Here is a 24,871-nt window from a genome sequence, read left to right as displayed (position 1 = left end):
GACAAATATACGTGAGTAAGCTGAGACATCAGGGAAACAGTAAAACCTTGCCAGATCCCTACAATTTGAAGACTGGGCGGGTTGACGATCCTTCATTCTGGCCGGACATTTCCTTCACCGACATTTATTTTTGATTGATTGACACCGCTGGGCAGTTCACCCACCCAAAAATATATAATTATGAATTAAAAATAATATATCTTCTGTTAATCTTCAACAAGATGTCAAAGAAACGTCAAGAAGTTGCTGTATTTTTTGTCTCCAGTATGGCTTCTATGTAACAGTAACAGACGCACAGCATTGGTGATCGAAAATAGGACAATTCTAAAAAACGATCGCTAGACACATACAGAAACACATATGGTTACAAATAGGAGGCTACTGGCTTAAGGAGATGTTATTGAATATGCTTCATTCGACTTTAGTATACTTTCATCGCCTAAAAAGCGATCGGTAACACATGACAACACTGAACCAAACCAAAAGTGTAGAGATCGCTTCACGCGAAGGATGCGACACAAAATCAATATCTTTTGGTAAATACGCTCAAAGTTAGACATACTAAACATGCTAAACTGTTGAATAGTTTACCTGAAGAAAAGTGGGAGCCACAAACACGATCTCTGCTGCTTACTGGGGTACAATTTTTCCTGTTGATGGCTTTAGCCACCGCCATCTTCTCTCTCCTGACATCGGTATTCGGTGAAATTTCAAGCCTGATCCCTTCTCAAAACGCTTCGTACAACCAACAACTACACACGCTATTACCACTGTGGTAAATACATGAGCAATTTCATTCATGAAAAGCGATAACTTTACGTATTTGTTTCAAACCCGATACCGTTCTCGTAGCAAGCCGTTATGTTACTGCCTGTTCTTGCCAACCAGTAGCAGTCTTGTACCACGTGACCATAGCAAATGACGACACGCTGGCGTCTCCCATAGTTTGGTTTGTCATGAATTACTGAATTGTTACTTATTTTATTATTTTGTAAAAGGTTTATAGAGATTTTTTAAAAGTTTCTACAAAATAGATGATCACTACTTTATCTTTAGTCCAAATCAATATTTAACAACAAACAAACGACTAAAATATTTGTTATGACCTGTAACAAGGAAATGGTTTTATTTTGAAAATTAAACTGGTGGCATCTCTGACCCGGATGTTAAATTAAGACCCGCCTCCACCCGCCTCAGCCAATCACTGACCTCAGTTACATCTCCTGACCAATCAGCGATCGGGAAACATTTCCGTGGAAGCCTTCAAGCATCGGCAGCGGCATAGAGTGTCTGTTTGCGTGCAGTTTTATGCTAGTTTTCGTCTTATTTAGCTCCCAAAATGCCGTATGCGAACCAGCCGACGGTGAAAATCACAGAACTGACAGACGAAAATGTCAAGTTCGTCATTGAGAACACAGATTTGGCGTAAGTATTAAACCTAGTTGCCCGTCCATACAGCGTGAGGGCGGCCATTATTGTTCTGACAACCAAAACATACGAACATAGTACAGAACAAACCGTTAAAGTTGCTGCTATAAAACCACGTTTTTGTTCTGAAATAATAATTTTATTTATAGCAGAACACTTCTGTAACAGACTGTGTATGTATAGAAGCTAAATGCAGTCAGCTCACTTTAGAAATGGACACAAATAGATCAGCTACTGTACAGTTTATATTTATTAGTTATTGAATCGAAGTTTAGATGGAATTAAATAAACATATCAAGAAACGTTTGAAGATGTACAAAATCCTCTGAATAATGATTTCTGATATGATTTTCCTTTCATAAATCGTTAAATTAGGAGGCTAGAAATCTCCCAAAATTACAGCCAACCCTCCCTAATGTACAATCTGAATACGGAAATTAGAGCTGCAACAATTCATAATCAAATACTTTCAGAATTAACTGCCCTTTTTCTTTTAGGTTTTAATAGAGCATACATGTTTATAGTCTTAACTGTTGGTTTGACAAAAAATATCTGTATTGTTGTAATAATGACAGATTTGTGCAGAAATGTGCGACACTTTATTCAATTAATATCCAAGTTTTTCAAACTTTTGTTCATTAATTTCTACATTACTGACACTTTTGTGTAGTAATATCAATTTTTTTTTTACCAGTTTCGTCCTTTATTTTCTAGGTTTTGACATATTTGTGCCATAATATCCAATTTTGTGTGTTATAATCTTTATTTATGGAGTGTTTTTTCAAATAACCTAACTTACAACATGTTTCACAAGGCAATAAAATAAAACTGAAGAGTCATAAATTTATCAGGATTTAAAAGAAGACAGTTTAAAACACAACTCGGTGTATTAAAACACCAAAATTTTTGACAAACTCCAACAGAACACTTTGTTGAAATGCCTATATTTATCTTTTACATATTCTGAATTAAAAGCTAACTTATCCCTCAGTGTGGAGTTTCAGTTTAAAAAAAAATTATGAGACAGATAACTGGGAAGATGTTTAGTACTGGATACCTTAATTGCCCCTCGGGGATAAATAAAGTTTATCTGAATCTGAATCTGATTATGGGCCAGGCCTCAGGTGTTGCATTTTGTCTAAACAACAGTCCAGAACCCACAGATATGGAGTTATTCTGATACATTACAAAGAAAATCAATCCTGAACTCTTTCAGCTTGAAAAGTCACCAAGTCAATCAATCAATCAATCAATAAATCCCCCAAACATGTGCTGAATAATTTTCTGTCAGGTAATTTATTTGACACTTTTAGCAGACAAAATTTTCAAACAACCTTCTGCTGTCAAAGTCTCAGCATATATCGTTTTGTACAGTGAAGCTGAAACATCCCAGAAAACATTTTGAACTTCTTGTCTCAAAATGCTTTTTTTCCCTCCTTTTCAGGGTTGCCAACTCTCTCCGTCGTGTCTTCATGTCAGAAGTTCCCACAATAGGTACAGTAATGATTTGTTTGCACTGTTTCCATTAAGGATCTTGTAAACTTGAATAGCTGTTTTCTGAAAGCTTTGGCATTAAAATGATGCTGTGTGACGACTATAAATAACTCACATTGCTTTACTTCCAGCAATCGACTGGATCCAGATCGATGCCAATTCGTCAGTTTTGCACGATGAGTTCATCGCACACAGAGTTGGTCTGTATCAAGCTTTATTATTACCTTGATGGTTGCAGTTTATCAGTGCTGAAGTTTGACCAAACAGGTGTAAAGGCTGCTGCTGTAACAAACTCTGTGTTTCTTGTGTTGTCAGGCCTCATACCGCTCACCAGCGACGACATCGTGGACAAAATGCAGTATTCAAGAGTAAGTAGACTGCTGGGAAGCTCAGTTACTCCTAAATGTTATAAGCAAGGTTCCTCAGGGTCTTCAAGCGTTTAACAAGAACTGAACTCAACTCTGTATAAAAGAAAACCTAAGGGGTCAATCATTCCACCTTCTGGTCATCCTTCAGGATTGTACCTGTGATGATTTCTGTCCGGAGTGTTCGGTGGAGCTCACGCTGGACGTCCGATGTACCGAAGACCAGACACGTCACGTCACATCACGTGACCTGTTCTCCACCAACCCCAGAGTTATCCCAGTAAGTCTTTTGAAATGCACTCATCACAAACACACCATCCCCACTGTGAAGCATGGTGGTGGCAGCATCATGATGTGAAGCACGGTGGTGGCAGCATCATGATGTGAATCATGGTGGTGGCAGCATCAATGGATTTTAAAAATGGCTGTTTATTTAGTATCCTCAGTGAGACCAAAAAGCTGACAGTGGTGTATTTTGTTTTCCAGGTGACTTCCAGGAACAGAGACAATGATCCAAATGACTACGTAGAACAAGACGGTGAGTTTGAGGCAGTTTTGGAGGTAGAACTCTGGCTGTTAATCAGATGTCTGCCTTTCCTTCACACTTTAATCCTCCTGTCATTTACTAAAAACAACAGACATTCTGCTGGTGAAGCTTCGTAAAGGTCAGGAGCTTCGACTCAGAGCTTATGCCAAGAAAGGCTTCGGTAAGGAACACGCCAAGTGGAACCCGACAGCGGGGGTGTCCTTCGAGTACGACCCAGACAACGCATTGAGACACACGGTCTACCCACGACCTGAGGAGTGGTATGTTCTCATTTCAGTACCATCAGTGTTTAATACCAGTATTGATCAGTGATTCAATGATCAGCTGTTACTGTGATTCTCAGGCCGAAGAGTGAATACTCAGAGATTGAAGAGGATGAAGTTCAGGCTCCCTATGACCCCAATGGGAAGCCAGAAAGGTGAGCAAATGGGTTCATGGTGTTTTTAATCGAGTGAATTTGTGTCATTTCAGATAGCAGTGTTGCTCACTTTACTCATTTGTTACTTGGCACAAAACTGAGTTCTGCAAAATATTGTAGCTGAATTTTGAGAGTTTAATTTTTCTGTTTTCACCCTAAAAAAAACTTCTTACCATCCTTGCTCTTTTTCAATTTTAATATCTCCAAAAATAAAACTCCCACAGTCATGACATTTGATGAGGACACAGACAAAAGTGTTTACAGCAGATTTAAATGTTTGAATTACTCTATCAATGACCACATTTTTAATTATTGGAGCTTCAAAATGGAAAAAAGTGCAAAATTTTCAAACCAGGGCGGTATTGTCCCAGAAACCATATTTTCAACTAAAAGCACAGTCTCTGTTGGACATTTCACCAACTTTTGAGGCTCTAACATCAGTAGGATCTGATGTGTGGAAAGTTTGAATCGACGAAGTTCCAGTTTTTAGATGTTTAGACTAAATGTTGATGTGGACTCATTGGTAGCAAACAGAAACTGGTGTTCATAGAGGTCTAGACGTTGGTGTTCATAGAGGTCTAGATGTTGGTGTTCATAGAGGTCTGGATGTTGGTGTCCATAGAGGTCTACATGTTGGTGTTCATAGAGGTCTAGATGTTGGTGTTCATGGAAATCTAGATGTTGGTGTTCATGGAGGTCTAGATGTTGGTGTTCATAGAGGTCTGGATGTTGGTGTTCATAGAGGTCTGGATGTTGGTGTTCATAGAGGTCTGGATGTTGGTGTTCATGGAGGTCTAGATGTTGGTGTTAGATGTGCAGAGTTACAAGGAAGAATTGTTAATAATTTGTCCTCTGCTGGAGTCCTTCAGTCATTTCGATCAGCTGGAAAGTATTCCATCCTTGTCCTCACCAAATTTCATGACTGTGGAGGTTTTATTTCAGGAGATAATGAACCTTTAACATGGTTTCCCATCAATGGCATGTTTTTAAAAGTGAAATTACCAATATTTTACCCTAAGAAAATAGGCTAATCTGTGGTATTTCTTCTATGTCCAGGTTCTATTACAACGTGGAGTCGTGCGGCTCTCTGCGACCAGAGACCATCGTCATGTCGGCGCTCGCTGTCCTCAAGAAGAAGCTGAGCGACCTGCAGACCCAACTGAGCCACGAGATCCAGAGCGACGTCCTCACCATCAACTGAAGAGTGTTTTCTAACTGCAGGACCGTCAGTCAGAAAACAGAGCCGCTCTGTTTTTATCTGCATACTGGCCTCAGATCTGTGTTCTGTATGTAGCATCTCTCAATATTACTGTTAAAAATGATCTGTAATAATGGATTAAGTTTCATTTATCATAACTATTTTCAGTGTCTCAGTTAGGAAAAGTGTAAAATTTTATCAGAAGTAACTGAAACAAAAGCTGTGCCCATGTCTGAAGGTCACTGTCTGACAGTTTGTCTGATAAGAATTTAACACTTAAAACTGTTAATTATTTTTGTTAAGTGTTCCTTTTTCAATAAATCTGTTTTTGAGGAACACTGTGTTCTTTTATTAAGTATATTTTTGTCCCTCAGTACAAATGAAAGATTAAAACCAGCTACAACTGAGCTGAGGTTTAGATTTTAAAACATGCTCCATAGGCAGAAAAAATGTGGAAAATAAGTGAAACATGACTTTAAAACTTAACACATCTTTAAATCTGCATTTGTAGAGCTTGTAGAAAATGCAGCAGCTACATATTTGGCCAAGAATGACTAAATATTGGCATCTAACATTTTCTTTGCTTCATATATATATATATATATATATATATATATATATATATATACACACACACACACACACATCACACTTAAATGGCTCAGAAAGTGGTATTCTTTGTGGTGAAAAATGGGACAAGGAGAAAGCTGCTTAATTTTTGCTAGCTTATGAGCTAATGTAAATAAAGCAAACCTATTATTATTTTTCATTTTTTCCATTAAAAACTACTTTAATGCAGCCGCATGTTAGCAATTTACTAACTCGCTGCCCAACTCAGACGCTAGGCTAATTAGCGCTTAGCTAGGTAACATAACTTTGACGTATCTGCAGCTAGTTTGGACTAGTTTGGATAAAGGGTTTAGCTAAGTACCCTAGCTTAGATGTGATCTGCGATTTTATTTCAGTAAGCAGTGTTTAAGTCTTCTATATATATACACACACACAATCAAAGAAACATTTGTTAGCTTTCACTTGGCTTGTGACAAGTAGCTAACCAAAGATTAGCTTTTTGCTAAGTAACCTACATTCACTATGCTGCTTAGCTAAGCAGCATGGTTTAGCTAAGTCATAGCAGTAGCTGCAGCCTCTGACTCCAGTGAAATTCATGTAATTTTACTGGATTAAGAAAAATTTTATATACATATATATATATATATATATATATATATATATATATATATATATATTTACCTAAGCATGACTTTTTAAAATTGGATTGTTAGCTCAAATAAGCAAGAGAGCTGCAACAAAATCAATACCATTGAGTGGATGAAGAAGATAAAAACTTACTATATTTTTACACAACGACAATGATGGCATTTTAGGGAAATAAATACTAAAGCAAATATTTTTGCTCAACTTTTACATTCATCTCTACATCATTTATCTCAGAAACTATTGGCAAAGAGTGGAACAATAAATAACTGACAAGATCTTATTGAGAAAACCTGATTAAAGTAAAATATTCAGAAACACTTTAAAATAGCAATATTAAAAATCCATATGTTGCTATAACTGAAGCACATAATTAAAAAAAAAATAAAATATGGGATACCCAGCCTTTATTTTGGTGTCGCAGAGAGGTCCCTGAAGGAGGCTTTTTGTCCGAATGCTTCCAATATAAAAGGGCTTTTTATTTATTCTGGTGGCGTTTATTCAGCGCGACACTGAAGTCATCCCATCACATGGACGCAGAGGTCAGCCTGCTTCTCTATGAATACATATGATAAATGTTCTCCGACACTAACAAAGAAGCTGTGGATGCTGAGAGATGTGGAATTGACAGAGATGCTGTCATGCGGAGGATGACGAGGTGAGCCGCTGCAGAAGGTCACACCGAACCCCGTTCACATTTCTGCCAATTTAAAGTTTATTATATTACTAGCGAGAGTAAAATGCATTTTTTAAATTCTGAATTTATCCGAACTTTAATATCTGGTGTAGGTTCTTAATTCGGCATACATTTCACCCACCAAACAGCTTTCAAAAAACCCTCAACTTTTAATTGTCACAACGTAGCGCCCATCACCGACCGTTTTAGAGAGGAAACGGCAACTAAACTGCCATTTTTATTAAATTAATTCTATATTATTACACAACATGTGTGCCGAATTTACCCAATGTTTACATAATGCACGGGAAAGTATAAAATTTTGTCCTATTACATCTGTACGTCTGAATTTATGCAAGAAACCGTAAAATTGACGATTCACTACGGGGATTTAGTTGGAGTTTCCCCCGTGGAGAGAAGACAAGAGGTCGTCTATATGTCCGGGTTTACAAAGATGCAGCCTGCATGTAAATGATCAGTTCTCTATCCTGCACAGCCTGAACCACTGTTTCACTGGTTAAAAAAAGAAGAAAAGGTTATACATCACATTTGAATTGAGAAAACGCACAAATATAACCTTCACACTGTTAAAAAAATATAATAATAATAATTTTTAAAAAGAAGAAATGATAATAATCTCATAAGAAAATGCAGTGTCTGGCAGTGTCAAAAAACATTACAATACAATAACATTCAAAAACTGTACAAAAAATGACTGCAAATGTTTGCAAAATAATTTTTAGCTGATTTAAATACATTATGGTAAAAGAGCAAAATATTATTTGTAAACTTGTAAATTAATAATTTTTTTCTGTGATTTTATTCAGTATTATCTGCAAATTAACAAAATGGAAAATTTGTAAAATACCAGTGAAAAAAGCCTTTATGATTTCTGTCAAATATCTGTAAAATACTATTTTTTGCTAATTTAAATACAATAAAAAGTAGTGTTATTTTACAGTCAAAGTTGTTTTTACTAGAACATCTGTAATTTACCAAAACAGGGATTCATATATATATATATATATATATATATATATATATATATATATATATATATATACATATATATATATTAAAATACTTTTTAAAAATAGTCACCATTTTCAGGCCTTGATATTTTAGTTTCTTTTCTCTCAAATATCAGCAAATATATATAAAGTAAAAATGTTTTGCTGATTTAAATACAATGAAAAGATGTGTAATTTTACAGTCGAAGTTGTGTTTTTTTTGGTGATTTTACTGGATATCATCTGTAATTTATCTAAGCAAGGAAAGCATTAGATTAAAAAGTATTTATCATTTTCAATCCTTAATATGTGCAATTTTTCTTTCAAATATCTGTATAATAACATTTTTTTCAGATTTTCTACAAAAAAAGAAAGTAAAAATTGCGTCATTTTGTTGTCAAATGTTGTAAACGAACAAATTACCATTCATAAAAACACAGAGAACTGTAGAAAACTATAATCATTATTTAAATGTCTTATATTAAACCTTAAAGACGGTGATGTTATGAAAACAAAGACATTCAAGCTTTTGCTCTGATTTTAAACTTTCAGCTTCAGAATTGATCTAGTTAAATGTTTTCTGTCTGTTTCAGAGGATTCGACCGTCTCTGATCTTCACCCTCGTGGACAAAGCCTTGGGCTCAGAGATGGCTGCCATGAGGAAGAGGTTCTCCTCATCCTCTGTTGAAGAAGACGGTATAAACTTCTTCGACAACGCTGGAGATACTGGTTCTGATTCAACCGGGGAAGAGGAACATCCGTATGCATCTCTGCTGTGGTGAGTTTATCTGCTGCCTCCATCACATGAGGATTTTTTTCACTCCTTTTCATGCAAATACAAGTATTTTGTGTGCTTGTAGTGCTGAAAAAATCTTAATGAAAGTATCAAATGAGTGATTCTTCATTCTAGATGGGCCTCACGAAGGTTAAAATGTTTAATTCACCTTTCAATGCACACAAAAAATTTAATGGAGCTAAGTTTTGTGATTTACCTGCTCAGAGAAAACAGATTTAAATCGGTCATTTTTAAATGAGCGCCGAGCCTGCATATAGAAAAATTCCTGAAGTTATTTCTATGGATAAAATGACTGAATATCGACTAAATCGAGTGTTTGTGTGCAGCTGCCACAGCGTCCAGGACTCTCTGCTGAGCTCCAACAGCAGCTTCACCAGATACAGAGGAATCCTCAACTGGGTCATCATCCTGCTGGTCAGCTTCTCACCGCCTCACACATTAAAAAACAGACAATAGGTTACATTTAAAATGTGTTTTCATGTATTAACTCCATGCTTTGCAGGTCCTGACTCATGCTCACCTGTTCCTGGAGAACTTCATACAGTGAGTGAAAATAGAAAAATACCTTATTATGTATATTCTACAGACATCTGCTGCACTTTTTCTGTTTAAATTTAGATATTTATTTAGTTTTCCACATCTCATTTGGTTTAAGAAAAGAAAGATTCTCTGGTCATACATGACTGAAAACATGGTGAACGTGTGAACACCTTTAAAATGAAACGCTAACTCTAACATGGTGTAAGTCAGGAGATGATAAAAGAAAAGTTCTAAGTCTGAATATCTCCTGGAGTCCAGTTAAATCCATGATTAAGGAACAGAAGGAAGATGGAACATGAATCAATCTGACTAGAGCAGGACGTCCTGAAAAACTGAGAAGAAAGAGACTAATGAGGGAGGCCACCAAGACTCCTATGACTCCTCTGAAGGAGTTCCAGCTTCAGCAGCTGAGATGTTAGAGACTGTTCATCCAGCAACTGTTGTCTGGACTTCACTACTTAAACTTTTATGGGAGGCAAAGAGGAAGACTCTGTTAGAAAAAGTTCAAATTAAATTTGTAGAGCTCACCAGAAGACATATAGAGACTCTGAAGTCAATTAGTAGAAGGTTCTGTGGTCTGAGGAGCCCAGAATGGAGCTTTGTGCCCATCAGGCCAGATGATGTAGTTGTTGGACACCAAAGAATGAACATGATCACATACACACCATCCATGGTTTTGGCAGCATCATGATGTGAAGCATGGTGGAGGCAGCATCATGATGTGAAGCACGGTGGAGGCAGTATCATGATGTAAAGCATGTGGTGGCAGCATTATGATGTGAAGCATGGTGGTGGCAGCATCATGATGTGAAGCACGGTGGAGGCAGCATCATGATGTGAAGCACGGTGGAGGCAACATCATGATGTGAAGCACGGTGGAGGCAGCATCATGATGTAAAGCATGTGGTGGCAGCATCATGATGTGAAGCACGGTGGAGGCAGCATCATGATGTGAAGCACGGTGGAGGCAACATCATGATGTGAAGCACGGTGGAGGCAGCATCATGATGTGAAGCAAGGTGGTGGCAGCATCATGATGTGAAGCACGGTGGTGGCAGCATCATGATGTGAAGCACGGTGGTGGCAGCATCATGATGTGATGCACGGTGGAGGCAGCATCATGATGTGATGCACGGTGGAGGCAGCATCATGATGTGAAGCACGGTGGTGGCAGCATCATGATGTGAAGCACGGTGGTGGCAGTATCATGATGTGATGCACGGTGGAGGCAGCATCATGATGTGATGCACGGTGGAGGCAGCATCATGATGTGAAGCACGGTGGTGGCAGTATCATGATGTGAAGCACGGTGGTGGCAGTATCATGATGTGAAGCACGGTGGTGGCAGTATCATGATGTGAAGCACGGTGGTGGCAGCATCATGATGTGAAGCACGGTGGTGGCAGTATCATGATGTGAAGCACGGTGGTGGCAGCATCATGATGTGAAGCACGGTGGTGGCAGCATCATGATGTGAAGCACGGTGGTGGCAGCATCATGATGTGAAGCACGGTGGTGGCAGTATCATGATGTGAAGCACGGTGGTGGCAGCATCATGATGTGAAGCACGGTGGTGGCAGTATCATGATGTGAAGCACGGTGGTGGCAGCATCATGATGTGAAGCACGGTGGTGGCAGTATCATGATGTGAAGCACGGTGGTGGCAGCATCATGGTGTGAAGCACGGTGGTGGCAGCATCATGATGGGAAGCACGGTGGTGGCAGCATCATGATGTGAAGCACGGTGGTGGCAGTATCATGATGTGAAGCACGGTGGTGGCAGCATCATGATGTGAAGCACGGTGGTGGCAGTATCATGATGTGAAGCACGGTGGTGGCAGCATCATGATGTGAAGCACGGTGGTGGCAGTATCATGATGTGAAGCACGGTGGTGGCAGCATCATGATGTGAAGCACAGTGGTGGCAGCATCATGGTGTGAAGCAGGGCCGGCCCTAGGTTCACAGGCACCCTAGGCAAAATAGTAATACGGCGCCCCCCCCCCCCCCTTCGAATCCAATACACTTTAATCTGTGGAGTGCCTTCAACAGAGACAATGCGAATTATAACTGATAATTGCTCCACATGGCTCACATCAGGTGTGCAGTCTAAAATGATTGCGTAATATTTGGACTCATTGATTTCCTTTACAATGGCATGCAAAATCCTTTCACTAAGGCAGTCAATCAGTTCATTTTGAATGGTCTTCCCCAGGTAGGTTGTGTGACTGGCTCCTCCTTCAATCTTAATAATGTGCTCTTTCAGCACAGGATCAAACTGAGCCATTAACTCCACTTCCTTAAGGAAATTTCCATTGTTTGGCTGATTAAGTTGGTCTGTGGAACCCCTGAGTGCAATATTTCTCTCTGCCAGTGACTTAATAATTGCCACAAGTCTGGTGAGAACTTCCCGCCATCTCCTCCTTTCAGCATGTATTATGGCCATCTCAATATTGTCAATTGTTTGACCCTTTTTTGAACGACTTTCAAGTTCTCTCCAGCTTCCCATGTTATTTGTGTGTTCTTTACTGTTTTCATGTGTTTTAAGTATGTCACCACAGTTTTTCCAGTCATCAGTGCCATCCTTGCTAAGTTTAAAAGTCTTCTGTGAGAAGAGCTTGCAGCAGAAACAGTACAAACTATCTTTCTTTTTTGAATACATGAGCCATGACCTTTTGATTTTTTCCCCATTGGTCAACAGTCTGAAGAAATGGCGGTGATGGCAACTTCTTCCATCCTGTTTTTTGGGGAACGAGAAGTCTGACCTTATTACAGGTGGTCCTCGACTAACCAATTCAGTCCTCTCTGAATCAGACAAGTTGGGTGGCCAATCAGCGGGATCAATGGGGGCTGCTGAGATGGGCTCACATACATCTGTTGATGTTGATGGAGCGCCTGTAGGCTGGCGGATTGTATTGAGACTGCTGGTGCTGGGTCCTTCTGTAAGAGATTAAAATACACAAGATGTCAATGACAGGACAAATAAATTTTATTTATTTATTTTTTACTGTGATTCAAATATTTCTATAAAATGCAGAAAATATATTTGTTTTTCAAAGTATGATAAGTATGCATAATTTGCATTCTGGCATTAAATAAAGATAATGCACACAGTGAGCAACAAACTAAAACACTAAATTGTACCATATTTTTGAAGAACACCAAGATTTTTTTTTTTACTCTTTCTTTTATTTGCCAACAAATGACCATAACATGATGTATTGATTGTTTAAGTAATTGTGTATGCTTTTCTCACGAGTTTATATATATATATATATATATATATATATATATATATATATATAATAGAATGAATGTATATTCCTATATATAATACAAAATGTATAATACTCACCTGGTTCAACCGTTTGAGGTGGTGTCTGAAGAATTACAGTGCTGCTGCTTGGTGCTTCACTGACTGCTCCTGTACAAAGCAAAAACATATAGATCTTTAAGAATTACTTTTTTTCCTCAATTGTTTTTGTGAAAATTATATAATACAAAACATAAAGTGGATGGATTTGATTCAAATCTTATATAAGACGTATAATTACATTGCTACTACTTTGCTATTGTAATGCTCACCAGCATCAACATTTTGAAGTTGTGTCTCAATCACTGCTGTGCTTCTGCTTAATGCTTGAGATGCTGTGTAAAACACCAAATAATAGATTATTGACTTTTTGGTGAGCCAACATAATAACATATATAAGTCATAGACAGTGGAGTATCTCATACCACTCCAACAAAACTATTACATAAACATTAGTAATCCTTTCAACTTACAATGTTCACTGTCACTGTCACTAACAGCCACAGGAGAAGGTAACTGTGAGACCGAGCTTGCTGCCTCTTCTGCAGCAGCTTCTACAGTTGGCCCCTGTCGTGGCTGTAGATATTTTCTCAGAGCATCTGATCAAAAGAAACATGCTTGCACATTACATGAATTTGTGGATTATGCACAAAAGTGACTAAACCAACGAGGTAAAACGTCTGCTCTATTAAATAAACTGGCACAGGCAAGAATGTATGATGTTTCAACAAATACAGGTAGGTTATAGCACATAATAAGTAGCATTTGACTTAGCTAGCGTTAGCACAATCGTAAATTGACATCCAGATGAAAGGTCGAATTATGTCATTATCCAAAGAATATATACCTCGACTTTGAGCCCGTTTCTCCTCCTCTTCTCTTCTTCGCTTTCTGAAAGCAGCACCCGAAGGCTTGGACTGCCTTTTCATGATAAAAGTTTTATGTTTACAAAAATGACAGCGCTACGACGACGACCATCTCATCAATAAACTGATGGGATGCGCTGCCCATCCCCCACTCACTCACCTTGTAAACTCAACAGCATGCTGTAGTAGCGCGGGGCGCCGCCCCGGCGGCGGCGCCGCAGATCAGATGGAAAAGGATGCATGCGTGACTCACAACTCGCGAGAGTTGTGAGTCATGATTAGTGAAACGAGTTTTATTTTAAGTTTCACAAAATTTGTAGTTATTTATAGGTTGAGAGACTGAGAGTAAACATAATGGTGCATTAAGAAAGTGAATAAAAAAAAATTTAAAAAAAAAGGAAAGAAAGACTGAGAGGGAGACTGCCATTTGGCGCCCCCTCACCAGATGGCGCCCTAGGCAACGGTCTAGGCCGCCTATGCCGTGGGCCGGCTCTGGTGTGAAGCACGGTGGTGGCAGCATCATGATGTGAAGCACGGTGGTGGCAGCATCATGATGTGAAGCAAGGTGGAGGCAGCATCATGGTGTGAAGCACGGTGGTGGCAGCATCATGATGGGAAGCAAGTTAACTCCTTTGTTTTTCTTTTCTAAACAGACATGGTTTTTGATAGATGTAAAAAAGGTGTTGGGACATCTGATTGAGGACAATTGCAACTGGCCGTCTGTCTACCTCATACTGGGTGAGAAACTCTTTAAGGACTTCAACAGGAGCCATCAAAATAAACAAAACTTTACACATAAACAACACTCTAAACCTGTTGTTTTCTGTTTCTTTCAGCTGCCAACATGTTTGCTCTGGCAGCTCTGTTCCTGGAGAGATTTCAAAGAGAAGGTAGGACTTAATATTTCTCTTTTAAATTTAAAATGTATTCATAGCCTGTAAAGTAAAAATGAAACATCCTCTCAGGGAATGCTGTCGGCCTCCAGCGTTCACCGTCTGCATCTCGTAAATCTGGGGTTGCTTGTCCTGTTTCCTGCTGCAGTTATCATACATGAACCTACAATATCAACAGGTAACAGATTTACATGTGTGTGTCATTACTGCATGTAAAAATGCCTGTTGTGAAGACATGACGTTTGTGTTTTATCATCCACCAGGTGGCGCCTTCTTCTCTCTCTGGTTCTACACTGTTCTAGGGATGAAGCTTTACTCGTACCAGGAGACTAATCTCTGGTACCGTCAGGCTCGTTCAGGTAATTCTCCAACAACATGAGCTTTTAAAGACCACATTTTAACAACAAAGCACACATTAATCTCCAAACCTTTTACCTGTTTTATAGATAAAGACCAGAACGGATCAGTCACACAGCCAGACCACAGTGAAAATCAGACACTCCGAGGTGAAACTGCTCAACATTCCTGACAGGATTCCTGTAGAATAACTCAGCCTGAAGCCTTTTCTTCTTTGTGATTCTGTGTTTGCGTTCTCAGATCTGTATTATTTCCTCCTCGCTCCCACGCTGTGCTACCAGAGAAGCTTCCCGACGACTCCAAGATCCGGATCAATAAGCTGCTGCACAGGTTGCTGGAAATGGTGAGATGAACTGTGGCGCCATCAGAGTTATTATACTTATATCTTCAGACACTAAGTGAACCTGGATAATTTACTGGAGAGATGGAACATTAATAAAAAATAACTTAATTTGACAGAGACAGAAATCCTGACTCATACAGACCTATTTTGGACGTTATCTCCTTCCCCAAAGTGTCGTTCCATTTAACATCAATCAGGGCCTCCCACCAGATTTAGTGCTTAGACTGAGACACCTGGATGGATGTAGAACTGATCTGGTGTCAGTTTTTACCAGAACTCAGATGTGTTTCTCCTCCTAAATGTTATGGTTCTATCTGCTGGACTGATGAAGTTCTGAGGCTCAGAAATGATGGAAAAAGTTCATTAAAAAGTGATAAATCTGATCATGATACTGCCACCGCCGTGCTTCACATCATGATACTGCCACCACCGTGCTTCACATCATGATACTGCCACCACCATGCTTCACATCATGATACTGCCACCACCGTGCTTCACATCATGATGCTGCCCCACCATGCTTCACATCATGATGCTGCCACCACCGTGCTTCAAATCATGATGCTGCCACCACCATGCTTCACATCATGATACTGCCACCACCGTGCTTCAATCATGATGCTGCCACCACCATGCTTCACATCATGATACTGCCACCACCGTGCTTCAAATCATGATGCTGCCACCACCATGCTTCACATCATGATACTGCCACCACCGTGCTTCACATCATGATGCTGCCACCACCGTGCTTCATATCATGCCTCCACCACCATGCGTCATATCATGCTGCCACCACCATGCTTCAATTTGGGGATGATGTGCAGTATTTGTTGTCCAGCACACAAAGCATTTTGTCTAAAGATCTAAAGCCTAAAGTATGGACTCCTTCAAAGGAGTCATAGGTGTCTTGGTGGCCTCCCTCACTTGTCTCTTGTATCTCCTTTAGAGGTATCATGTATATCTTGGTGGCCTCCTCCACTTATCTCTTTCTCGTAACTCCTTCAGAGGAGTCATTGATATCTTGGTGGCCCATTCAGGTTTAGGTATGTAGATGTATTTCCCTCAAGGTTGATAAATGAAACTCATACAAATTTTTGAATGTTCTGCTTTAGGTGGTCATTGTCCAGATCATGGTTGGCATTGTGCAGCAGGTACAGCAGCTTCTTAAACTCCTTTCTGCATTGTAGTATTCATATTTTCTGTGCACTGATGTCGTATAGCAAAATATTGTATCTCATAATGGGTGCACAGGAACGAACTGAACAAAATTGAAATATTGCAGAAGAATTCTAATTCCATTTCTGTTCTCTGTTAATTTCTTGATCCCTGTGTCTTATTTTGTGTCCTTCCAGTGGATTGAACCCATCTTCCAGAGATCAGAAAACTCATTCTGTGTGAGTGTAACACAAAGTACTCCCTCTTAACTTTGAATATTAAAACAATGCCTGCTTCCAGCCCTGAGGAATTCACATATTTATTCTTGTACACAGAGTATGGACATCGCTATGAGGGTGGAACACCTGGTCGGGCTGGTGGTGAGTGATTTCTAACACTGTTTTTCGATGCTTCAGTTAGGATTTCCTACTCTATGTAGGATGTAAACAGATGGAATCTTAGTGCAGAAAGTCGCCACAGATCGTGGTGATAATGATGAGGATAAGGAGCAGGTGGAGGAGTATGTTCAGGCATTAGAATTACACATAAAACTTAGTAAACAGACACAAAAATATTGTGAAATGAGAAAGCAGAGGCTGTTGTTGAATGTGTGATGTACAAGGTGCAATCAAAACGTTCAAAGTCGCAGCACTTGATTTAATTTTTGCTGCCTTGCTTGTTGAAGAAGTCTTCTTGCGCAGCTCCCAGTGCTCCTGCAACGCTTGTAACGCTCCCTGGAATGCCTTATAAATTATTTAAAAAACATTACTGGGCACTGTAAACAGTCTCAGAACTTTTTGATCGCCCCTCATGTCAGTATCATTAATACATATTTCCTTGTCAGGCGCCGACCCATTTCTCTGGCTGCTCTTCTTCTTTCTGAGCCACTCCTACCTGAATTTCTGCGCTGAGCTGCTGTGCTTCGGTGATCGACACTTTTACGGAGACTGGTGGTCAGTAATACACAACAGTTTCAGTACTTTGTGGCATTAGATGTGCGCTGCATCGCTGGATAACTGCAGATGGTCTTTTGTTGACAGGAACGCTACGACTTTGGCCGCATTCTGGAAGAACTGGAGCATTCCCTTTCAGAAATGGTCTCATAGGTATTTCATGTTTCTAACCTATTTCGAGGACTTAAATAAGAAACAAGTAGTTTCTCTTACATGCTTTCCTCTTTATGTGAATGAAGGCATGTTTACAGTCAGCTGGTGGAGAGGAGAGTTTCTTCATCACAAGCTGAGCTGCTGGTCTTCCTGATGTCTGCTGCTCTTTGTGAGGTACTGCACGAAGTAAATACTGACCTGAAGGGTGCTTTTTGTTTATGGTTCAGTGTTTGGTGAGCTCAGAATACATGGAATATAATTACGACACAGAATTGGATTCCGTTCAAGCCACAGGGCAAACAAAAATAATCAGTTTTCTCCACTTGGCTCTAGTCAGTTCTGCTTAGGTCCTGCAAATAAGCTAACTCTAATTAGCTTAATTGCTGTCCAGTTAGCTTTTAGTAGCTACAAATGTCCTTGTTAACTCCTTCTGGCTCCTGTTAGCTTCTTTTTAGTCTGTTTGATTCCTGTTAGCTCCAGCTGCCCACTATTATGTGTACTTCTTGTTTATTTATTTCCTTTTTTTTATAAACCAGATATTTTTACAGCATCCCATGTGCAGTTGGAAATTTGCAAATTTCCCCACTGTGGGATTGATAAAGGATTATCTCATTTAGCTTCAGACAGCTGTTGGTAAAATGTGCTCCAGTTAGCTTCAGTGTGTGACAATAATGCTTCAAGAGTGAAGTCATGCAAAGCAAAATAATTCGTTCACATGCTGCAAAGAAAAAATTATGTTAAAAAATTCAATTTTCGTTGCCTGCATTATCATTAAAAACTGTTATAAATGAAAGAAGATAATAATAATACTATCCCTCTCCTCTGCACAGTATCTGGTCGCTCTGCCTCTGCACAGCTGTCGACTGTGGATCTTCCTCATGATGGTGTTTGAGGTGAGAATGTGGCAGCTGTTCATTATTTACCTGCGAAGAGCCACAAAACACTGCAGAACACAAAAGCAATGTCAGACTCGGCTCAGGAATCTAACAGTTTATTGATATTAGGGTCATTTTCATGCACATTTACACGTATTAGATCAAATAAACATACTTATGATTCTTATGCAACGTGCAACACAATCAGGTCGACATCAGCTGTGTCCTTCACTGCTGATGCCATCTATTATAAATGCTAAGCTACACTATGTTCTCTCTCTTTTTAGCTCCTGGTTGCAGTTTTCCTTGGAAACTATTTCCAGGGAAACTATGGCAACGGTTTGGTGTGGCTGTGCCTGCTGCTGGGGCCTCCGCTGGCCGCCACCTCCTACTTTCACGACCACTACATCGGCCTCCATCTGCATCACTCGGCCTCGCCGCTGAAACCAGACCACAGAGTTTTCCTGCAGCTCCGCTAGTCGTGGGAAAAAATTCCTGCAGCGCTGTGTTTAAAACAGGGAAATGTTCACCGAGGATGCATTTTGATGTCAAGATAAGAGTTATATCCAACAGCAATACATGCACTGTAAATCTATATACCTCTGTAGACTCAATCAACGATGCTACCACACCACACTTCCACATCTGGTGAATGTTTATGGCAATAACCGAGTGATTTATTGTTTTTTTTGTTTGTTTTTTCTGAGTGTGACCGACAGATGAACTGCAGCTGCCTCACAGGGCTGAATTTCATCTGGTTAGTCAGTAAAGGCTCTGGTTGCTGTGATCAATCTGGTTTTAATGACATGATTCAGCTGCTCAGAAGATAAGGTTTCCTCCTGGACTCCCACTCAACATGCGGTTAAGAGGCCCTCATTTAGATAAGTTTACCGTAAGCTCCGTGGACACGCTCCAATCAGGAAATACAGGGAATGATTGTGTGGAATGATTTAAAGCAGCGGTTCAAGTGATGTAACCTCACAGGCCCGTTCAAAAACCACTTTAACAGCACCTCCTCTCAGTTTGAACTGGATCTACTTTCATTCAGTAACACTTTCAAGGCTTAGATCTCTTTGGCTGGAGTTCTTGATTTATTTGTTTAAGCTTAGTTTAATCTAGTTAGCATCTATCCATTACTTTCAATTTTCAGCTGTTTCAACTGATTATCCACACTGTAAAAGATAAACTTTATTGATCCCACAGTGGGAAAAGTTCACCGTTACAGCTGCTCCAAAACAAAACAAAAAGTATAAAGGCAGTACAAGAATAGATAAACACGGTTCAAAAACTGGAGAGAACATTATATACAGATGATTTTTTAAAATACAATCTCTCTCTCTCTCTCTCTCTCTCTCTCTCTCTCTCTCTCCATATATATATATATATATATATATATATATATATATATATATATATATATGTATATATAAACTAACAATTTCAAATATGTATTCATTCTGTTAACTCAAAATTTCAGCTGTTAGCCATACTGGTAGCTAACTGTTTTAGTTGTTTATCCATACCGTCAGCTAACAATCTGAAATGCAAGCCATATAGTTATCTAACAATTTCAACTGTTAGTCATGCCATTGGCTAACGATTTCAGCTGTTTATCCATACTGTTAGTGAGCAAATTCAAATGCTAATCATATGGTTAGCTAATAATTTCAACTGTTACCTTTACTGTTAGATAATAATTTCGGCTGTTTATCCATTGTATTAGCTAAGAATTTCACCTGTCAGCCCTGCTGTTAGCTAATAACTTCAACTGTCAGCCCTGCTGTTAGCTAATAATTTCAACTGTTCACCATGCAGTTGGCTAATAATTTCAGCTGTTTATCCATACTGTTAACAATTTTAACTGTTAGCCATACTGTAAGCTAACAACTTTAACTGTTAGCTATACTGTAAGCTAACAATTTTAACTGTTGGCCACACTGTAAGCTAACAGTTTCAACTGTTACCCATACTTTCAGCTAACCACATCAATTACCAGCCATAATATTAGCTACCAATTTCAACTATCCATACTCCTAGCTTAGCAATATTGTTAACCTAACAATTTCAACTGTTAGCCATACTGCTAGCAAACAACTTCAACTGCCTCTGACAAAGCTGCAATCTCAAATGAATTTGATCAATGCTTTAATCCGTTATGGCCAAAATGTGTTGTATTCTTTATTAATCAATCAAGCTTCCACAACTGAGATGCTCATGGCTGCTAGTTCATGGTATGTTGTGAATGTGCAGAGTTTTGATCCTAAGCAGAAAAAAAAACTTGCTGAAACACGTCTGAGCTCCCGATAATTTAATTTAATTGACAGGACCAGGAGCCACATGTATTTTAAAGAGGACAGAAGGAGAGACGATGCCTCTGTTGACTCAGCAGAGATATTAAAATGTTAAAAAGCTGACGGATTGGAGAATAAATGTTTGAAAGTGATACAGAATGCCTGAGAGCCTTAGTGCATTATACTCTATTATATTTTAACTTGCCACCTGGCGTCTGAATTTTGTGATTTCTTTTACATACATAAAGACATTTCCACCCCAAATTGATTCAGAAAAGATGCAAATTGCTGCATAAAGATTCTCCAGAATGCAGGACTTCTGCACTTCGGCCCCATTTCTTTAAAAATTTAGGAAAAACAACAATAATCTGAAATGAAACAGAAGTTGAACACATTTAATGTCAGCTGCTTTGGAAAAATGCCAAATAAATGTAACGTATTGTCGAGCAGCAGTTCCTCTCAGCTGTAGATGAACTTCCTCCTCTGTTTGAAGAAGACAAAGGTGTGAGTGTTGGCTGCTCACCTGAACAGACGTGTGTCATGTGTGCTCAAAAGTTATATGTGACGTTTGAACACGCATCAAAGAGCATCAGAGAGTCCGTCTGGACGTTGCTCGGCTGGAGGTTTCTCTCACAGCTCACATCAAACAACCCAGCTGTGGAAATAGTTCAGCTAATTTGTGGGGTGGGTGAATGGGATTTGAATATTTGTCTCTGGATTAGAGTGGAGTGGAGAAAAAAGTAACAGAAAATGGAAAAAACACTCAGTAAAGTACAAGTAAATCAAAACTGTGCTTGAATACAGTATATAACTAAATGTTCTTTCCACCACTGAAGACAAAGACTGAATATGTGTCCAGTTTGCAAGTTTTTCATGTAATTATGACAAAATAAACACAAAAATTATCATCATCATCAAAATATCAAGATATAATCAAGACAAGCGCTGTTGAGAATTACTTTTCTTTTTTTTCAAAACCTTTATTGTTTAATTTGTATTTTATTTCAGTTTTTAATATTAAAGCACTTTGAGTTGCCTGTGTTTGGACAGTGCTGTACAAAACGTTTTATTATTGTTATTGTTATTATTATGATTATTATTATTAATAGTAATGATGATAACAAATGCTAATCTATTTATTATTACCATATATGTATTTATTTTAACACCAGAATTAACAGTAATAATATATTTATGCTAGGTCTTATGTTTACTTTTATGTTTATTTATTCTTCTTAATAATGATAATATAGCTATTATATGTTGTTCATTATTTTTACGTGTTTGTTTAATGAAAGCAATAGATTATTTACTGTAAGCTATGTTGATTGTGTTTGTAATAAAATAAATACATGACTAATTATTAAATGTTAAATATTCTTAAATGTTTGAATTATTTTATAAATTATTAATAATAAACTTTATAATTACTGTTAGTATTCATCCTGATTATTAACAGTAGTAATCATATGATATTAACAACAAAATAGTGTTTATAATTTTACTATTAAATAGTTAGTGTAAGTTATTTATATATCTTTTTCTTTTTTTTTAGTTTATCCAGACATTTTTGCTAACAAAGGGTAAAGATTGTAAAAGCTTTCTGTGTTTTTTTTTGATAATTTGCAGAATTAAATGTGATTTTCATAATGTGATTTCTGCTTTATTCTGTTTTATTCTCTGCTTTGATAACTATACAGTACTGTGGATATGATTGCTTCTGAAACAATAATAAATACATTGTATGTTGATTATTATATTTATGCATTTATTTAATGACAGAAATAAATTATTCATTGTAAATATTTATTATTTTTGTTTGTAATAAAAACAATAAAATATTATTCAGTGTTTGACTTATATTATAGAATTCTTATTAATAAAAATATTATTACAATGGATAATTATTACTATTAACATCGGCAATTATGTGATAAGAACAGCAATAGTAATATTTATCATGTTTACTATTTATTTTGCCATATTTTGCTAAAAAAAGGGTAAAGATTGTAGTGATTTTTTTGGAGAATTTGCGCGATAAAACGTAATTTCTGATCATTCTGATTTATTCTCTGCTTTGATATCTATATATTACTGTAGATTTTATTGTGTCTTCCAGTAAAGTAAAAACTAAATATGATGTTTAAGTTTCTGACCCACAATCCTTTGTGCGCAGAGAAAGACGTAGCCCGGGTCACGTGGTTTCGTCACTGAGGCGGAAATGAAAGTTCACTAGCGACAGCGGCGGAGCACAGCTGAAAAAGGTACGGCAAAGACCCCGTTAGAGCCTCCGCTGTGAGCGTGTCAACGCGTACGGCGGGTTCCCACGGGAACCACGCAGCTACCAAGGCGGTGTTAGTCGCTGTCCGCTGATTAGAACCCGTTTTATCGGCTTGTCCTTTTATAAAATCCCCTTTCGGAGCTCGGTGGCTAACAGTTAGCTTCTGATAGATCAAGCTAGCGGCATTTAGCTGCGGCGGAGTGGAAACGTCGTGACGTCTCCTTCAAAATGAAGACAGTGACAGGGAAGCAGGCAGGGCTGGACAATTATTCGGTTTTAGATTACAACTTGAATCAAAGCTGAGCCTTTATCAAACACTATTACAGATTTAATTATGGTTTGAAAAAAGACTTAATTACATGTTTCCCTTAATTATTCACCCTTTATAGTGAGTATGAGCTGCCCACTGCTGTCTTTTTAAATTAAAAGTCGCCTGAACAGTTGGTTAATTCAAAAATGAAATGATGCAAGTTTACTTTTGCAGGTGGTTAGGTAACTTTAAAGCAAAATTACATGGTTTAATTTGGTTCTTTTGTCGTTAATTTGAGATTTTCATGCATTTCTTTGTCGTATTATGTAGTGTTTTGCTTGTGTTTGGGTTTTTGTTGCAAACAGGACATTTAATAAAATTACAGTGCAATATGCTAAATGATTAAGGATGTTTTGCCATATTTGTTGTCGTTACATCACTATTAATTCGTCATAGGAGAAATGGCTCAATGTTGTGGTTTTATTTTTGAAATCGCGACCGGATGTGTCGCTGCGTTCTCCGCCGTTCTTGACTTCGATGCAGAAACACCTTGATCATCTTCCGTGTTTGTGTTTTGTGCGCAGCAGCCAAGGGTATTTACCCCGGGGGCAGTAAATTCGGCGTCCTCTGAGGTTAATCCTGCTTCTCGCCAGCTTCTTTAGAGTTTAACCCGCCGACACTCGGAGTCACGGATCTCTGCGCAGCCGCTTCACAAGGTTGAGGGGAAGATGCTTTTGTTGTGATGCTCTCAGCTGTTGGTCTGCAGACATCAGCTGCTCGCCCGGTGGATAAAACAGCTGATTATTGGCTGTGATCGTGGGCAGGTGACACGCAGCTCTGAGGTCAATGTGGATCTCAGGCTGAGCTGCAGTCACCTTGATGCTGCAGTAAGTGACACAATCTGCTCCAGGAAGCAGCTTCAGAGTCAGAATTACACCTCAAAATGTGCAGCAGACATCATAACTACAGACAGGAGGCTACAGCTGAGTGTTTCTGAGCTTCTCGTGGTTTTATTTTTGCTTCCATCATCTCCGACTTTGCTCAAGGTGATGTTTTTTGGCTGCTTCTCTTTGGGGGAACAAATCTTTGCTGCCGTGACTTTCATGAGGTCAGATCCACCTGAAATCTACCTGGCTTTATCTGTGAGGGAACGCGTTTGTTTGGTGCAGACTGCAGCAAGATTCACATCATCTGTTTTGTAGTTTTTCACTGAAAAAAGCTTAAAAATGACCACTGAAGTGATACATAAATCCCTGTTAATGTACTCGTAATATGGTGACTAATAACCTCCATCACAACATTTATTTTCATTTTTTTGTAATAAAATGCGACCTTACTGCTAAATAGAAAGTTTTGTGTTTCTAATTTTCAATGCACAGCTTGACTAATTAATTTTTGCAGTAGAGCTGCGCATACCAAGAAAAAAGACGATGAAACACACCTGTGTTTAAGG

The 24,871-nt window shown here is 38.6% G+C and overlaps 3 protein-coding genes and 1 long non-coding RNA gene across 10 annotated transcripts in view; all 4 read left to right on the top strand.

The window, feature by feature from the left end:
- The first annotated feature begins 1,237 nt into the window (after positions 1-1,237).
- On the top strand, positions 1,238-5,786 carry polr2c (RNA polymerase II subunit C). The gene is made up of 9 exons (XM_051951845.1): positions 1,238-1,425; positions 2,873-2,922; positions 3,054-3,122; positions 3,238-3,290; positions 3,439-3,567; positions 3,774-3,825; positions 3,926-4,094; positions 4,178-4,252; positions 5,309-5,786. Exons 1-9 carry the CDS (start codon positions 1,340-1,342, stop codon positions 5,451-5,453), a joined length of 828 nt encoding a protein of 275 aa, XP_051807805.1. The 5' UTR covers positions 1,238-1,339; the 3' UTR covers positions 5,454-5,786.
- An 8,410-nt stretch (positions 5,787-14,196) lies between these two features.
- Positions 14,197-16,991, top strand: LOC110969948 (uncharacterized). The gene is made up of 8 exons (XR_007943687.1): positions 14,197-14,602; positions 14,701-14,935; positions 15,021-15,116; positions 15,204-15,263; positions 15,355-15,457; positions 16,573-16,611; positions 16,813-16,854; positions 16,951-16,991. It is a non-coding gene; the product is annotated as an uncharacterized LOC110969948 (long non-coding RNA).
- LOC127530239 (diacylglycerol O-acyltransferase 1-like) lies at positions 16,987-22,945 on the top strand. The gene is made up of 6 exons (XM_051951847.1): positions 16,987-16,995; positions 17,460-17,568; positions 17,656-17,721; positions 17,808-17,895; positions 18,552-18,614; positions 18,884-22,945. The coding sequence occupies exons 4-6, from the start codon at positions 17,875-17,877 to the stop codon at positions 19,073-19,075; spliced, it is 276 nt and encodes a 91-aa protein (XP_051807807.1). The 5' UTR covers positions 16,987-16,995; positions 17,460-17,568; positions 17,656-17,721; positions 17,808-17,874; the 3' UTR covers positions 19,076-22,945.
- Positions 22,946-23,043: 98 nt separating this feature from the next.
- Positions 23,044-24,871, top strand: part of wwp2 (WW domain containing E3 ubiquitin protein ligase 2) — a 96,531-nt gene continuing 94,703 nt past the window's right edge. For 5 of the 7 annotated variants that reach the window (XM_051951801.1, XM_051951800.1, XM_051951799.1 and 2 more), the window contains exon 1: positions 23,044-23,151. The gene's annotated coding sequence lies outside the window, so the exon portion shown is untranslated. Of the gene's footprint in view, positions 23,152-24,025; positions 24,051-24,095; positions 24,306-24,871 lie in introns of those variants that run through there. The other 2 variants (XM_051951797.1, XM_051951796.1) reach the window with 2 other exon arrangements.

This window comes from Acanthochromis polyacanthus, chromosome 8 (assembly GCF_021347895.1).
Source record: "Acanthochromis polyacanthus isolate Apoly-LR-REF ecotype Palm Island chromosome 8, KAUST_Apoly_ChrSc, whole genome shotgun sequence".
Lineage (NCBI taxonomy): Eukaryota > Metazoa > Chordata > Actinopteri > Pomacentridae > Acanthochromis > Acanthochromis polyacanthus.
The sequence above is the reverse complement of the archived record's forward strand: the minus strand, read 5'-3'. Positions and strand labels throughout refer to the sequence as shown.

Bases quoted from the DNA above. Each gene is read 5' to 3' on its own strand.
- polr2c (XM_051951845.1), top strand. From the start codon at position 1,340: ATGCCGTATGCGAACCAGCCGACGGTGAAAATCACAGAACTGACAGAC. The intron at 2,923-3,053 runs GTACAGTAATGA...CTTTACTTCCAG, and splicing joins GTCAGAAGTTCCCACAATAG to CAATCGACTGGATCCAGATC. The intron at 4,095-4,177 runs GTATGTTCTCAT...TGTGATTCTCAG, and splicing joins TACCCACGACCTGAGGAGTG to GCCGAAGAGTGAATACTCAG.
- LOC127530239 (XM_051951847.1), top strand. From the start codon at position 17,875: ATGTCTGCTGCTCTTTGTGAG. The intron at 17,896-18,551 runs GTACTGCACGAA...TCCTCTGCACAG, and splicing joins TGTCTGCTGCTCTTTGTGAG to TATCTGGTCGCTCTGCCTCT. The intron at 18,615-18,883 runs GTGAGAATGTGG...CTCTCTTTTTAG, and splicing joins TCCTCATGATGGTGTTTGAG to CTCCTGGTTGCAGTTTTCCT.